The 17,493-nt window shown below is 40.8% G+C and overlaps 1 protein-coding gene across 2 annotated transcripts in view; it reads left to right on the plus strand.

Moving 5' to 3' along the window:
* LOC141127436 (retinol dehydrogenase 7-like) overlaps positions 1-16,034 on the plus strand; it is a 69,604-nt gene extending 53,570 nt beyond the window's left edge. For both annotated transcript variants that reach the window (XM_073613863.1, XM_073613862.1), the window contains exons 2-5: positions 724-1,063; positions 7,216-7,474; positions 9,986-10,149; positions 14,041-16,034. In XM_073613863.1, the coding sequence (XP_073469964.1) occupies positions 751-1,063; positions 7,216-7,474; positions 9,986-10,149; positions 14,041-14,258 (954 nt within the window). In that variant the 5' untranslated portion in view covers positions 724-750 and the 3' untranslated portion in view covers positions 14,259-16,034. The remainder of the gene's footprint in view (positions 1-723; positions 1,064-7,215; positions 7,475-9,985; positions 10,150-14,040) is intronic.
* The last annotated feature ends 1,459 nt before the right edge of the window (positions 16,035-17,493 follow it).

Below are 17,493 nucleotides of genomic sequence, written 5' to 3' on the forward strand. Positions count from 1 at the left end.
TTTAAAAATGGGTGGTAAAAAATGATCGAATGAAGCTGCTATCCACAAAGTGCTAGACATCTGAACATAGTGGTAAAATATATAACTACAGCGCTCACAAAACAAAAACTCATAGTGAGTGATAACAAAAAACATAAAGTCCATACAAAACTATGAAGGTGCTTCACAAATGGTGTGTAAAAATGCAGGGAATGCTTCACATCTGGTGTGCAGAAAGTGCCTGTTTTTTGTATGGCTGAGTATTAATGTTGAAGGATCGTTTATGATCTCATCAGTGAACCTGCCATCCTGCAACATAATTTGGATATCGTTACAAGCCTTTACCGAATCCCAGACTGAAAAGCTGGGTGTCATTGTGATTTGGTGAGTGGGGACACATGTGGGGGTGTCTTGGTATACCTGAAGATTTTTCTGCAACATTTTCTCTGCACTTTCTGCACACCAGATGTGAAGCATTCCCTGCATTTTTACACACCATTTGTGAAGCACCTTCATAGTTTTGTATGGACTTTGTTTTTTTTTATCACTCACTATGGGTTTTTGTTTGTGAGCACTGTATTTATATATTTTACCACCATAATTGCTAATTAGCCAATTCAATACAACATGTTAGTTATACAGATCTGTTACATTTATTAGTGCACATGAGCTATTATTCTCTGAACAGACACATTTGATATGTATATTTTATGATTGAACTAATTTTCTGAATGTATCTTTCAGTGACGAGGATCCTACTGCTGATTCATCATGTGGCTCCCTTTGCTGGTAGTGTTGGGTTTGCTCTTCTTGTACAGATGGTACAGACAAAGTCTAATCCTGGACAATCTCACAGGCAAATATGTCTTCATTACTGGATGTGACACAGGATTTGGAAATATTCTGGCAAAGAACCTGGACAGACGAGGAATGAGGGTTCTAGCTGCATGTCTGAGAGAGACAGGAGCTGAAAATCTGAAAAAAGAGACCTCCAGTAGACTGCAGACTGTCATTTTAAATGTCACTGACAGTGAAAGTGTTCGCAGTGCAGCCAAATGGGTGTCTTCTATTGTTGGAGAACAAGGTCAGAGTTTACATTTTTAGCTTAAATAGTAGCAATATGAAACTCATATTATACGATCAGGGCAATTGATTAGGATTTTTTTTCCCAGGTGAAATACTGGGAATGTCATGTTACAACCAAAAACTAAATGTATTTTATTGGGATTTTATGTGATAGACCAACACAAAGGTGCACATAATTATGAAGGGGAAGGGAAATGAAAAATGATTTTCAAAAACATTTTACAAACATGTGAAAAGTGTGGCGTGCATTTGTATTCAGCCGCCCCTGAGTCAATACTTTGTAGAACCACCTTTTACTGCAATTATAGCTGCAAGTCTTTTTGGGTATGTCTCTACCAGCTTTTCACATCTACAGAGTGACCTTTTTGCCCATTCTTCTTAGCAAAATAGCTCAAGCTCTGTCAGATTGGATGGAGAGCAACTGTGAACAGCAATTTTTAAGTCTTGCCACAGATTCTAAATTGGATTTAGGTATTTGACTGGGCCATTCTAACACATGAATATTCTTTGATTTAAACCATTCCATTGTAGCTCTGGCTGTATGTTTAGGGTTGTTGTCCTACTGAAAGGTGAACCTCCACCCGTCTCAAGTCTTTTGAAGACTCTAACATGTTTTCTTCTAATGCTGCGTACACACGACCGGACTTTCCGTGAGAAAAGCTCAGACGGAACCGTTCCGTCGGACATTCCGATCGTGTGTGGACTTCATCAGGCCTTTTTTTTCGAAAATTCCAACGGACCTAGAAATAGAACAAGTTTCAAATCTTTCCAATGGACTTAGTTCCTATCGGGAAAACCGCTCGTCTGCATGCTAGTCTGGACCAAGAACGATGCAAGGGCAGCAATTGGCTACTGGCTATTGAACTTCCTTTTTCTAGTCATGTCGTACGTCATCACGTTCTAAACGAACAGACTTTGGTGTGATCGTGTGTAGGCAAGTCCGTTTCAGCGGAAGTCCGTTGGTAAGGCCGTCAGACTGCAGTCCGACGGAAAGACCGGTCGTGTGTACGCGGCATAACATTGCCCTGTATTTGGCTCCATCCATCTTCCCATCAGCTCTGACCAGCTTCCCTGTCCCTGCTGAGGAAAAGCATCCCCACAACATAATGCCGCCACCACCATGTTTCACGATGGGGATGGTGTGTTCAGGGTGATGTGCAGTGTTAGTTTTCCGCTGTACATAGCGTTTTGCTTTTAGGCCAAAAAGTTCAATTTTGGTCTCATTCGACCAGAGCACCTTCTTCCACATGTTTAGTGTGTCCCCCACATGGCTTCTCGCAAACTGGACTTCTTATGGCTTTCTTTCAACAATGGCTTTCTTCTTGCCACTCGCCCATAACGGTCAGATTTGTGGAGAGCATGACTAATAGTTGTCCTGTGGACAGATTCTCCCACCTGAGCTGTGGATCTCTGCTGTGGAGTTACCATGGGCCTCTTAGCTGCTTCTCTGATTAATGCTCTTCTTCCCGGCCTGTCAGTTTAGGTTGACGGCCATGTCTTGGTAGATTTGCAGTTGTGCCATACTCTTTCCATTTTCAGATGATAGATTGAACAGTGCTCTGTGGGATGTTCAAAGCTTGGGATATTTTTTTTATAACCTAGCCCTGCTTTAAACTTCTTCACAACTTTGGGGCAGCACAGTGGTGTAGTGGGTAGCACTCTTGCCTAGCAGTAAAAAGGGTCACTGGTTCGAATTCCAACCACGACACTACCTGCCTGGAGTTTGCATGTTCTCCCTGTGCCTGCGTGGGTTTCCTCCGGGTACTCTGGTTTCCTCCCACACTCCAAAGACATGCTGGTAGGTTAATTGGTTAATTGGCTTCTGTCCATAATAAATTGTCCCTAATGTGTGGGTTGGGGACCTTGGATTGTGGGCTCCTTGGAGGTGGGGACTGATATGTGTGTGTGTGGAGCACTGCGTAAAAATTGACGGCACTATATGGGTACCTTAAATAAATAATAATAATAGATGGGCATCTTGATAGGTCACAATGTATAGGGATGGGGACAATTTGTGGACATGCACTAACACTCACTCAGATTGAACTGCATGGACTGGTTTCTTTATTCAACCTTACTAACTATGTAACTTTATCCTTGACCTTTCTGGTGTGTTCCTTGGCCTTCATGATGCTGTTTGTTCACTAAGTTTCTCTAACAACCCTGAGGGTTTCAGAGAACAGCTGTATTTATACTGAGATTAAATTACACACAGGTGACTCTATTTACTAATTAGGTGACTTCTAAAGGCAATTGGTTCCACTAGATTTAAGTTAGGGGTATCAGAGTAAAGGGGGGCTGAATACAAATGCACGCCACACTTTTCAGATATTTATTTGTAAGAAATTTTGAAAACCATTTATCATTTTCCTTTCACTTCACAATTATGTGCCACTACTTTGTGTTGGTCTATCACCTAAAATACAAAATAAAATACATTTACGTTTTTGGTTGTAACGTGACAAAATGTATAAAATTTCAAGGGGTATGAATACTTTTCCAAGGCACTGTATATGCATCAGCTCCACTCTCCTACATTAATCTTCTTGCAACTTCTAAAAAGTGTCCAATTGTTTTTGTAAAAATACCTATCCTACCTTTGCCCAACACCTTCTCCGCTTAAATGTAAATGGTGTGGTGGGCAGGTTCAGTCTGCATTCTCGAAGCCCCAAAAATGATTAGGGAAACACATTTCCCATCATTCTTTGCACCATTTCTTTCTAGTTAGGCAGAGAATGGAACAAAAAGTAGTACTTTTTGTCCCAAAATAGCAATATCATCTGTCCTTTGGTAATTAGTGGCAAGAAGCCATGTGGGGGAAACAGCAAACATGTGGAAGAAGGTGCTCTGGTTGATTGAGACTAAATTTTAACTTTTTAGCCTAAAAGCAAAACACTATGTGTGGCGGAAAACTAACACTGCACATAACCCTAAACACACCATCCCCACCGTGAAACATGGTGGTGGCAGCATCATGTTGTGGGGATGTTTTTCTTCTGCAGGGATAGGGAAGCTGGTCAGAGTTAAAGGGGTTGTAAAGGTAAAAATTTTTTCACCTTAATGCATTCTATGCATTAAGGTGAAAAAACTTTTGACAATACCGCCGCCCCCAGCCCCCCCGTTTTACTTACCTGACGCCTCGAATCTTCGCTGCTCGTTCTCGTCATCTTCATTGCAGCTCAGCCTGGTCGCTGACTGGCTGCAGTGGATGGATTGAAAGCAGCGCAGCCATTGGCTCGCGCTGCTGTCAATCACATCCGATGACGTGGCGCGCCGGGGGCGGGGCCGAGTGATACAGCGAGCGGCTATAGCCGCCGGCTGTATCAAGGGAGCGCGCCCGCAAGCACTCACCACCATGCGAGGGAGCTCGCATTAAGGTGGTTAATGCTTGCGGGGAGGAGCTGAAACAGCCACCGAGGGACCCCAGAAGAGCAGGTTCGGGGCCACTCTGTGCAGAACGAGCTGCACAGTGAAGGTAAGTATAACATGTTTGTTATTTTTTTTTTTTTTTTAAATTTACCTTTACAACCCCTTTAATGGGAAGATGGATGGAGCCAAATACAGGGCAATCTTAGAAGAAAACCTGTTAGTTTGCAAAAAAAAACTTGAGACTGGGGTGGAGGTTTACTTTTCAACAGGACAACGACCCTAAACATACAGCCAGAGCTACAATGGAATGGTTTAGATTAAAGCCTATTCATGTGTTAGAATGGCCCAGTCAAAGTCCAGACCTAAATCCAATTTAGAATCTGTGGCAAGACTTGAAAATTGCTGTTCAGATGCTCTCCATCCAATCTGACAGAGCTTAAGTTATTTTGCAAAGAAAAATGGGCAAAAATGTCACTCTCCAGATGTGCAAAGCTGGTAGAGACATCCCCAAAAAGACTTGCAGCTGTAATTGCAGTAAAATGTGGTTCTACCAAGTTTTGCCTCAGGGGGGCTGAATAAAAATGCATGCCACACTTTTCACATGTTTATTTGTAAAACATTTTGAAAATCATTTATCGTTTTCCTTCCACTTCACAATTTATGTACCACTTTGTGTTGGTCTATCACATAAAATCCCAATAAAATACATTTACGTTTTTGGTTGTAACATGACAAAATGTGGAGAATTTCATGGGGTATGAATACCTTTTTCAAGGCACTGTATCATCTTTTATAGGAGATTTCAGTTATACTTTTTTTTCCAATATTTTTTATTGAAAATAGTATGTAGAAAATATACAATATACATTCCTTGAATATAAAAGGTAATGGAAAAAGAAAACACATCTCTGGCAACATGGCCTGCAAAAGTTACATTAGCATATTACTAGCAAAGTATAACATCTCTGCATCTGTCTATCTTTATATTTTAGTTGCCCCAAAATCATTTCCATATCACTTGTGTGTTCCTTGGCGAGAAGGCGTGACGCCAGGGACCCACCCGTCCACCCCATTTGGGATCTACACTGTGGGCGGGAGGTCCCCAGCCCCCCCCCCCCCCGACTTATAACTAATAAATCTAATATCACATCTTGATTCTCTGCAAATATTGCAAGGGTAATAACATGAGGCAGGAAAACCTGCAAAGACTAACAAAAAAGAAAAAGGAAAGGATAAGAGAAAGGAGAAAGAGGGAGAAGAGAAAGGGTGGGGGAAGGGTTGGGGTTGAGTGCACCCCTAAGGATCTCCACTAAGATCCATTATCTATCGAAGCCCGTGGATAGATAGGTCCACCATGGTTCCCAAATCCTGTCGAAAGCCCGCTGTTTATCCAAAAGAATCGCAGACAGGCGTTCATTAATCATGATCCACGGCAGCTTCACTCTTACCAATTCAAAAGGGATCAGAGGCTTTCTCCAGGATCTAGCAATCGCGATCCTAGATGTTGTGAAGATAAAAGATATGAGTTTTTTTGTGTGCCTAGGCACTCCTTCCACTGGGCCCCCCAGTAGCGCCTGTTGTGGAGATTTGATTAGATTAACTTGGGTCAGTGAGTAAATAAAGTTATAAATGCGTATCCAAAATCGTCTGACTTTAGGGCAAGTCCACCAAGTATGATATATTGTACCTTCCCTGCCGCACTCCCTGAAACATAGTGGGGAAGCGCCAGGGATGTATGTAGCAATTCTCGCCGGAACCATATACCACCGTAGTAAGACTTTATAGTTCGCCTCTATCAGGGAGGTATTTATATAACCTTTTGAGGCTAATTGAGCCATATTAAACAATGTATCAGAGATTTCAGTTATACTTTAAGTCATGTCTCCACAGCTGATAAATTGTCTCATCAAGTGCATCTGAATCCGAACCAGTCAATTCCCATCAATCACATATATATGTAAATGCATGAGAAACTAGGCTGGCCAATTCTAGACCTTATAGCTGATATATTGACTTAACAAAGGCTATCTTGTTATGTAGACCACGACAGTATCATGTATTTTCCGAGTAAAAAGTAGAACAATTGCATTACCATTCACACAAATGTTTTCACATGCTGGAATATCTGCAACAAACCCCAAAACCTGCTTAATGGATGACTTGGTAGAGCAGACCCCATTGTTTGCCTCAATGGGAAAAGTTTTTTTTGTTCATCTGATGAAATAGGTTGAAAAAGGACTGATGTGCAGTTTGATATTTTGAATATAGTGTGCCAGCTGCCACTCCAAAAAATAAACTTCTGCTTCAAAGGATCATGGTTTCCCTGTCTGCAGGGTGTCTTCTGTTTATTTGGCTGGATCAAATGGGGATTCCATTTTTAATGACATAAGGGGTTATGTGGAGAAAACTCCTGCCCCTTCGTCAGTGGCTTAATAAGAGGTAGTATAAAGGTAGTAATCTAATCTTCCATTAACCATTGGTTTAATAAATGGTGTATTTAATGCTTGGCTATAGGAAAGCTCTGCACAAAGCTTCCCTTTGCATATGACCAGTCTAAAATATCATTTGTGTTGTATTGTTGAAGCTTTTTGACACTCATCTAAGTATTCTACAAAGTAGTGTCAAGAACATACTTTAGCACATTATGCACATGTAGTGCAATTGTATGTTCTCTAGTCTGTGTAGGCTTTTTGTAACAACTCCTTCGTGAAAATAATGGTTACTCAAAAGCTATATCAATACATAACTTGCTAAATATCTATATTCATTTAACTTTTGCAGGGCTCTGGGGCCTAGTAAACAATGCTGGAGTCAGCGTCCCATGTAGCCCAGATGAATGGCTGACCAAAGAAGATTATTCAAAAGTCATTGATATTAACCTGTTAGGGATGATTGACGTGACAATCAATTTCTTGCCATTTCTCCGGAAGGCCAAAGGGCGCCTGGTTAACATGTCTAGCGCTGCAGGAAGATTGACTATGACTGTTGGACCATATAGTTTATCCAAGTACGCAGTAGAATCCTTCTCCGACAGCATCAGGTGAGTTGAGTTTATTTTAGAATTGTTGTTGCCTCTGTTTGCAGTATTTAGAGACTTATACAATTACCACACACATAATGCAGTCTTTCAATAGCATTTTTCTGAGTCCCCTTTTGTAACATAGTTGTATCTTCTGTTGATCCTACCAGTAGAATTTTTTTCTTCACTCCCACTTCCTGTAGGAGGCCAAGCTGTTCAGCAAAGGTTGCAGTTAGAGGAGGTCCCCTTTGCTATATGGCCAAATCATCTGCCAATCAACCAGCAGGGGGCATTAACTGCACCACCTCCTGATTTTTTTTTTTTTTTTTTTTACGCTTACCTGTTACCTTTGATTCACATACTCACTAGCCCAGAAAATCCAGCGTTGCTCTGCTGCGATCTGCTGCTCCAGTGACACAGCCTTAGTAAGTGCCACCTTCCCCTCTGACAGGAACTGGCCGAATTTCGATTCGTGTGTGGCCGACCCTTTTTGGCAGAGGTCGATCATTAGATTCACGTCTGTCAATTGGGAATGTTGGAAAACTTTTGCCAATCAGCAGAGTGTCTCACTGTTGGAATACAATGTCTCCGTGGGGGAGATTTTTCCATCCACCTCCCTTGTGTGGATAGAGGAATTTGTTTTTGTTTTTTTGGAGGGGGTTTTTTCAGCGCACTGCATGAACCAAAGTAAAATTATCCATCTATGACCAGCTTACCTGTGTTTCAGGACAATGCAACTCACTACTGCACATTCCCAAAAAGGGTCAGGTGTGACTTATACCATGATTAGGTGCATTGAAAGTCCATTCAAAATGAGAGGACTGTCCTAAAGTACTTTACATTAGCGTTAGCATGTCTTAATATTCTGTGGACGCGTTACTTCCCTGCACTGATGTAAATATGGCCTAACCAGATATAATACAATAACTGAGTGTATGAGTAATCATTCTTAAAACATAAGTAGGGAGTAAATCTGATTTTCCAAACAATTAGAAAAGCAGGATGTGACAAATAACCCTATTAAAAAAAAATCTATTTTATCCTCTCTTGACTGCCTGGATATTTTCTGTTAAAAAAGAATTGAAAAGGATAAAAACTTTGATCTAGTTTAAACTACGTAATGAAAAGTAACAAAAGAAAAATGTATTATTTGAAAAGAGATGCTTGTGAGGTGAAAATGAATGAAGTCCAAATAAAGTTGTATATTTTAAGAATATGGCACTTTTTATTTTGTTTACCAGTGCAAGCAAGGGTGAAGGTAGAAATTAAGTAAAATAAACATTGAGACTCTAGATTGTGATTGCAAGTGAAACCTTATAAGTATTACTGGCCACCCCAGTATCCTCATTGGAAATGTCTGTTAATGCTGCTTTATCCATGTATAAGTTGACCTATATTTGTAGAAATGGCCCAAAAAATTAAAAAAAATGTGTCTGTTTGGATGGATTAGTAATATACCTACCTATGCTCCCTCTGGATGCATGGTGCCTCTTTATTCCTCTTACTAACCCGGTTCCCTCCTTCCTTTCCTCCCCCCTCCCATCTTTTTTATTGATTTGAACAGGTAATAGGCAGGCTGAATGTACCAAGTTAATCGATCAATCATCTTGGGTGCAACCAGTCTGCTGGATTCTCTTGTGATATATCCCTAGTGGCTGCTATACCCGCTAGCAATAATAACTGTCTTCTCCTGGCAGGAACAGCTTCCCCCACCTTATTTTACCTTAATGCATTCTCTGCATTAAGTTTAAAAATCTTATAATAGTAACCCCCAGCCCCCCCCCCCCCCCCCCAAATGCTCACCTGAGCATGATACTCGTCTATACTCATCTATACGCTTGCACACCTTTAACTCACCTATACTCGCCTATCATAGACGTGTGCCTGGGCACACCCTAACCACTCTGTGCGGTGAAGATTCTCCCTACTGCCCAGGCTTCCCCCCCGTGTTGCGCCCCACCACAGTGCTGCTGGCTTTCCTCCTCTTCCCCCGGCTGCTGTGGGGGGTGTTTCAGGATGGAGATATGTCATTTACTGGCTCCTTCTTTTTCTAAATGAAAACTCACACTGTTCATTCATAACTGCAGCATAGTAAACTGTTACTATGCTTCAGTTTGTGAATGAACAGGAAGTCGTTCACCACAGAGCACTTGCAAGTCATTCACTGTACCGTGCAGCTGAGGCTGCAGAGAAAGGCATGTGTGTTTGAGCTTTGGGGTGCACACCCTAATGCAATAGACTGCGCACATCTATGTTGCCTATACTGAACATTACTCAGGTCTTTACATGCAGTTTTTGTCCTAAACATCAGTAAATTATGACACTTGTGTGCAACGGGCCTTAAAGCTTCAACCATGCTTCCTGAAAGCTGTTCACACTGCTCTTATACAGGTTGAAGCCCATGTGAAGCAGGCCTAAATGTTTTTTTAAACTAATAAAATTGTGTTAGTGTGTGGGATCTTGCTTTTGCTTACATCACAACTCTTGTATGAATAAATTGTCTAATTTATTCACCATGGATGTTTTCTCCAGGCGTCAGATGAGGTATTTTGGTGTGAAAGTGGCTATGATAGAACCAGGAGCATTTGACACACAAATAACAAACGTAGACGCAACAAGAGGAGATTTAATGAGAACTTGGAAAAGTGCTCCAGAAGAAGTCAAAAAAAGTTATGGAGAAGATTATTATAAATACGGTGAGTTTTCCACATGAAATGTAAATTCAAGTAAATAACCTAATCGGTAATCACTAAATCAGAGTTTTTATTTACCCTATTTACTATATCCATAAATCCATAGGAACGTGTGTTGACAGCTGTTGTCTACTCGTTACCTGATTGCATCAGGCTGCACTTAGCACTGCAGAGGACCCCCTCCTTATAGCATATACTCTAGAGCTGGCCATAGATGAATCAAAATATGGACAGTTCGGCAGGAACTGATCTACTTGAAATACATGGAAACAATCATAGATTACAGTGAATTTGTGTGTGTGGGGGGGGGGGGGGTTGGACACATTTTTAAAGGTGGCATGGTCATATTAAAGTGGGTGTAGATCATGGGGTAATAAGATTAATCATGCATCGATTGTCAACATGGCCCCTGCTGACTTAGGCCGATAAGACTACATTTGCACAGGCGTTTTTCCACTAAGCATGTACACTTTAGTGACATGTCAGTGGCCACAGCTAGCTATTTGCAGGTGACAAACACAGAAGCAGGAATCGGTAGATTCCTGCTCCTGGCATTCGCACCATGGCAAAATGCCCATGCAAATATAGCCTAACTCTGCAATCAGCAAACAGAGTAGCAAATTTGTTTATATCAGGACAGCTGGTTATTTTTCCAAATCCATATTCATAATAAATACTATATAATAAGCACTGGTAAACGAAGTGTTCAAGTCTTTCTGGAAAAAAAGATCCTTTCTCAAAAATAATTGGCTAAATCTACTTGAGCTGGGGATACGTTCCACCTCATTTATCAGCAAGGTAAATTGAGCATAGTCTATTTTTTTATCATATACACTACAGTGCAAATGGTTTCAACAATTGTGAAAAAATGCTGTAAAGTAAGGATGCTTTCAAAAATGCAATGAATGTTTTTTTTTTCTTTTATCAATTAACTTACAAACTTCAAAAGCAGAAAAAAAACTAAATCAAATCAATATTTGGTGTATACATCATTTTGCTTTTAACAGAGCATCAATCGATGGTCGGGGCTCTGTGGGGGCTATACCATCTCTTCCATGACTCCTTGTTCTTCTGTTCGCTGAAAGTGGAAGTTCACTCTAGAATTACTAAGGCTTCATGTACACTTGGCTGTGATTTACCATGGCTGCGAGAAAACGCAAATCTCAACAAAATCGTGCCACAATTTTATGTGGTTTTGCCGCCAAAATGTTTCTGTGATTCTTCCACGTTCAGGAAAGGGAGGTTGAACCTTCCCTAACTGCAGCAGCTCCTAATTATGCTAGAAGCCTATGTTGACATGGACACATAGGCTTTTATGGAGTTGAGTTTAGGAGCTTTTGCCGTTTTTTTTGGCCAAAGCTCCTAAACTCAAGTTATAGGAGCTGTAATGTACATAAAGCCTTACTCACTTTAGAAGTATTATGAGCCGCCATATAACACATGTACATTAATAAATGTATAGCATCATGCATGACTTCTGTTCGCACTCTGGTTGTCCAGCAATTAGCATAGGAAACTGCCAGCCAATTACCAGCTACAGTATGCAATTCATGGTGCAGTTCAGCCCCCCAATGCTATGCCATCTATATCTTGCGATGGCAAAGACTGACTGGGAAATGCTTCTTCTCTGCCCTGATGCTGTAAAAGTTGTAGATAGCACAAGTATAGCTGAGTGACACCATGAGGTGCATAGTGTCACTGGTAAATGGCTGCTGGCAGTTTCCAATGCTGATTGTCCGACAACTGAAGCACAGACAGAGGTCAAACATTGTGCTATGCATTAATGGTATTGTATGATGGATAAATATCTGCCTGTTCCTTTCAACTTTGAGAAAACCAGTAATTCTGGCCAAATGCTCAACACTGCGTGCAGAAATGCAGCCCCAAACCTGTAATTAACCTGTAGCCTGCTTCACTGTGGCCTATAGACACTTAACCTTGTACCACTTTTTAAGGACTTAAGCAAAAAAACTGCTGTTGCAGCCAAAAAATTTAGAATCCTCAGCCCCTGCTTTTGTTTTTCTGCACCAGGTATTGTGTTACCGTGCATAGGTGAGTCACACAGCCTTGGTTTTTTTACATCAGATGTATGGCTTTTTAGTAACAAGTCTCCCATGGAGATCACTTCTGACCAGACTTCTCTGGGCTGTAGATGGGTGTGCAAGGGTCCCACTAGTTTCTGCCAAGTCTCAGATGATGGTGCAACTTGGACATCTCCCGATTGTGAAGGGAAGTCACTGCGATGTGTCTTTCATCTGCTGCAGTTTCTTGGGTGACCACTGTGTTTTTTGGTCCCCAAATTGCTTGTTTATTTGTACTTTTCTAGATGTGGACAGCCCATCTAAAATTGCCTGTCTCCCCTGAAACATCTGCCTGTGAAGGACCTTGTTGATGCAGTAAGACCACTCTGTGTTAGGTTGCTGTGCTCAGTTTTGCTATTGTGTGAGAATATTTACACTGAACTGTCTATAGCATTCTAGTTTTTTTAATAGAGCAAGTTTCATTCCTCCTGAACAGCTGATTATGTTTAATTTGATTATTGTATTTTAACCTACATGTTATCTTGTTGATCATTAGTACCTGTTTGTTATAATTGTTTAGTTTAGTCATGCACTGGACAATATGCCTAACAAATCCCTGTGTGCTAGCGTACCTGGGAGAATTGATGGCTTCTCCTCCTTTATCTTTAACCCTTAGTTGGGAATTGTAAAGAAGGTCATCCTCCAAACTTATTCAATCCTGTAGGTGCTGCTTCATTTTGTTGTTCACAATGAGCTTCCGCCTTTGGCAATTAGTGGTGATATTTCCAGCTGAGCTAATGGTCAGTTACTGGTTCCTTAGGTCTTCCTCAATGTGTGTTGCGCCACATTTTCTTCAGTGATGCTCACAGAACCCCTCCCCCCCAGTAGCCCAGTTGCTCTCACCAGAGAAATTTATATGACAGCTGTTCGTTCTGCAAACATGGCCAAAACCATAGCAGTCTAAGTTTTTGGATTTGTGAGGTGAATATTGGTATTGATGGAGATGTTGGTCTTCCAGAGACAAAATTTGAGCCAGGTGAGCACTACTGTTGCCTGGCCAATTCTGCTTTGGACTTCAGTGGTGGATCCCACTTTATCATCTGCATTGATTCTTAGGTTGTAAGTTTGGGTGAATATGAAATGTGTTTTATAGGCACAGGACAAATGCACAAAATATTGACTTGTTTTTGCAAATTGCAGGTTAATTGATGAATAAAAAGGTAAATTAATTATTTTTGAAAGCATATTCACTCTACAGTATTTTCTACATGTGTCTAAAATTGTCACACAGTACTTTATGTATACAAAACGTATATATAAACTTTTATTTATATATATATATATATATATATATATATATATATATATATATATATATATATATATATATACACATATACACATAATGCTGTTTCAAGTATCTTCTTGTCTTTCTTGGCCCGATGACGGGATTGTTGTTGCCCAAAACTGTAATTTTTTTTTTGTCTTATGGACATTTGAATAAACATTATGTATGTTGCAACACCCAGCTTTGAAATTGTGTTTTATAAAGAATATATATAACACTATTTCAAAGCTTGGTGTTGCAGCATACATAATGTTTATTTAAATGTCCATAAGACAAAAAAAAATTACAGTTTTGGGCAACAATCCCTTCATCGGGCCAAGAAAGACAAGAAGATACTTGAAACAGCATTATGCATGACATCATATAGTTGTACATAAATTATACTGCCACATGAAATGCAAAAAATGAGAATAAGAACCATTATATAATGCCTAGATAATTTGTTTTTGTCATTTGGTTAAACTTCAGCTTTTTGTTTACCCACTTGATGCAACCTTTTTGACCTATGTTATATTTTTATTTTAGCCCTCAAGGCTGCTGAACAAGTAAAACACCTTGTCAACAAAAACGTGCATCTGGTCCCACAAGCAGTAGAGCACGCGCTGACCGCTGTTCATCCATGGACACGATATTCTGTAGGCCTGGATGCTAAACTCATATATTTGCCCTTGTCCTATTTTCCCACATTTTTCACGGACTTTCTCTTCACACTTCCCCAGCCTAAACCAGCCCAAGTAATGTGATCTTGTATTTTTGATTGCCCTGTTTGCCAAAACTTGCTATAACATGAACCTAGTAATTTTTCATCTATCAGTCTGCCATGAAGTATAGGCCAAAGGGCATTCCATATTTCTTGAAAGTTCTTTTTAAAGACATGAACTCAAAAATTCAAGATTTTCTATATTATAGGGAACATTTATAAATGTAATTGTGCTGAAGAAGCAACAAAAATATGCACCTTTTTGTTTTGAATTCCTCCTGAAAACTAGCAGTGCATTTTGTAGCATGTACCTGTGCCTAGGCCTCATAGCTCTTTATCAGCAGCAACGCTGTATCCTGGCCTAGGACGACAAGGCCCAGGCCTAGGACAGCACTTTGCAGGGGGACAGCATGGAAAGAGTTCCTGACAGCTTGCGCTGTTTTTTACCATCCCTGTCCTATTGCAGATATTTCCCTTCACTTCCTGCCCCATAGCCAAACAGGAAGTAAGAGGAAATCTATGCAAATTAAGGGAATCCATTGCCGCTCCCAGGCCCTCAGAACTAGTGTCCCCACTCAAAAAATTCAGGGTGGGTCTTAAACAGCAAGGGGTGTGGCCTTGACAGGAAGGGGTGGCTCATATTTAAATTGGGGGGTGCACGAGTTTAGGCAGGCCTAGGGCAGCACAAAACCTAAATACACTACTGATCAGCAGCATGCCTCTACTGATCTCAAGAGGTTGGAGTGGAATTTGGTGATATCACAATGTGCTGCTCACTGTTCTCCATGCTGAGGGATCTTGCATGAAGAAGCAAATTCATGCTTTTACCAAGATGGCAACCTTCACAGTGTAGAGCAAGGCATAGTAAGTCAGTAATAAGGAAAAATCAGCAGCAGGGAGTCTGACAGCAATACATCTTTCTGTATTCTCTGCCTTTTTCCTGCACAATTTTCAGTTTAGTTTCTCCTTAAAGTGGATGTAAACCCGCATTTTTTTTTTCTTTTGATGTCATAATGTAGAGTATAAGATTTCCTATCATTTGAGCCCAGTCTTGCCACACAGAGTTAATCCAGCTCTGAGCAATCCTTTTTTATTGTTCAGTGGGATAAATCTTGACAAACAGAGAAAAACTTTGTCAAATCCTCCGCCTTGCTGTGAGTGACAGGTGATTTACATATCTTGTGCACTAGCCTAAGAGACATGCATTATTTTTTAATTCCCACCCCCACTCCTTTCTTCAGCAGCTCTGCAAGGATTGGATGTTCCACACCTCAGCAAGATTTGGCATGCTGAAGTCATGTGGTTACTTTCCTGTCCTTTTCACTGGATGTTAGAGATCATAGCAGAAGTTCAGTGTAATATACACAGGAGAAAATGCATATTGACAAGGGGAGTGTAGAGGTGGGCAGGGAGTCTACTGACATCACGACTCCACCCACTGAGCTCCAGACAACAGACCCACCCACAGAATCTGCAGTTTTTCGGCTCTCAGGGGGGAGACACTTGACAGGTAAAGATACATGCAGGAGGCATGTATATCCTTATAGATAACCCCTATGGCAATAGTTTAGAAAGGATGACATTGGGTTTACATCCACTTTAATGCACAAATTTATTTTCATTTGATACCAAAGTGCTTTTGTGGGTGATAAACAATCAGCAAAATAGCGTGTTACTGAAATGTGTATTTGATTTGAGAATAAAGATGTTTGAAAATGAATAGAACAAGAAAAGTGAAATGCCTATTAATGCAAAGTCTTTACTTCACTGTAAAGCACATGAACAGCTAAACAATTAAAAAATAAAATGGGTAAATCACTTTTTCTGTACCATGGTCTAAGGTTGCAGACATCAGAATTACTTTATGGTTGTATAGTTTCTGAAGGGCTACGTTCGCCATTTTGGAGCATGTTCCATGATAAACCCAGCCCGACCGATTCATATTCTGTGTAGAGAATAGGGATGAGCCGAACACCCCCCCCCCCGGTTCGGTTCGCACCAGAACCTGCGAATGGACGGAAAATTTGCACGAACGTTAGAACCCCATTGACGTCTATGGGACTCGAACGTTCGAAATCAAAAGTGCTAATTTTAAAGGCTAATTTTCATGGTATTGTCCTAAAAAGGGTTTGGGGACCCGGGTCCTGCCCCAGGGGACATGTATCAATGTAAAAAAACCTTTTAAAAACGGCCGTTTTTTCGGGAGCAGTGATTTTAATGATGCTTAAAGTAAAAAAAAAAAAAAAAAAAGTGAAATATTCCTTTAAATATCGTACCTGGGGGGTGTCTATAGTATGCCTGTAAAGTGACACGTGTTTCCCATGCTTGGAACAGTCCCTGCACAAAATGACATTTTTAAAGGAAAAAAGTCATTTAAAACTGCCTGCGGCTTTAATGTAATGTCGGGTCCTGGCAATATGGATGAAAATCAGTGAGACAAACAGCATGGGTACCCTCCAGTCCATTACCAGGCCCTTTGTGTCCTGTATGGATATTAAGGGAAACCCCGCACCCAAATTAAAAAAAGGAAAGGCGTGGGGCCCCCAGGCCCTATATACTGTGAGTAGTAGAGTATACAGGCTGTGCAAACAAGACAGGGACTGTAGGTTTGTTAAGTAGAATCTGTTTGTAATTTTGAACTGGTACATTTTTAAAGTGTAGCTCCAGCCAAAAAAATCTGTTTTTAAGCTTTTTGGAAAACCTAGGGAAGGGTTATCACCCCTGTGACATTTGTTTTGCTGTTTGTGCTCCTCTTCCGAAGATTTCACCTCACTTTTTGTTCCAATGACAAATGTTTTTTGAAAATTTGGGGTTTTTAGTGAAACAAGGATTGGTGATAAAGCATCAGTGAAAAGGATATTAACTCTTACAGGAGAGAATTTCCCTTCCTATGGGGTAGATTTCATCTCACTTCCTGCTGTCTCCTTCCGTTTGCAAGTAGGAGTCGTTTGTAAGTTGGATGTTTGAAAGTAGGGGCCTGCCCTATATACTCAGCAGAAATTTGGGCCTTAGTGGTGGCCTCAACACTGTAAGCCCTCACAGGGCCCTGCTGTGAAATATTAGATCAAGAATTGTAATTACATGCCCCTGTTGAACAGGGCCAGAAAAATTGGGCCTATGGTGGTGGTGGTGCTGGTGCCACAACACTGTAAGTCCTCACAATTACTCTTGGTGGGCGCTGGAACGGGCCCTGCTGTGAAATATTAGATCAAGAATTGTAATTACATGCCCCTGTTGAACAGGGGCTGAAAAATTGGGCCTTAGGCACTGGTGCTGGT

The sequence above is a fragment of the Aquarana catesbeiana genome, linkage group LG02, assembly GCF_042186555.1.
Source record: "Aquarana catesbeiana isolate 2022-GZ linkage group LG02, ASM4218655v1, whole genome shotgun sequence".
NCBI lineage: Eukaryota > Metazoa > Chordata > Amphibia > Anura > Ranidae > Aquarana > Aquarana catesbeiana.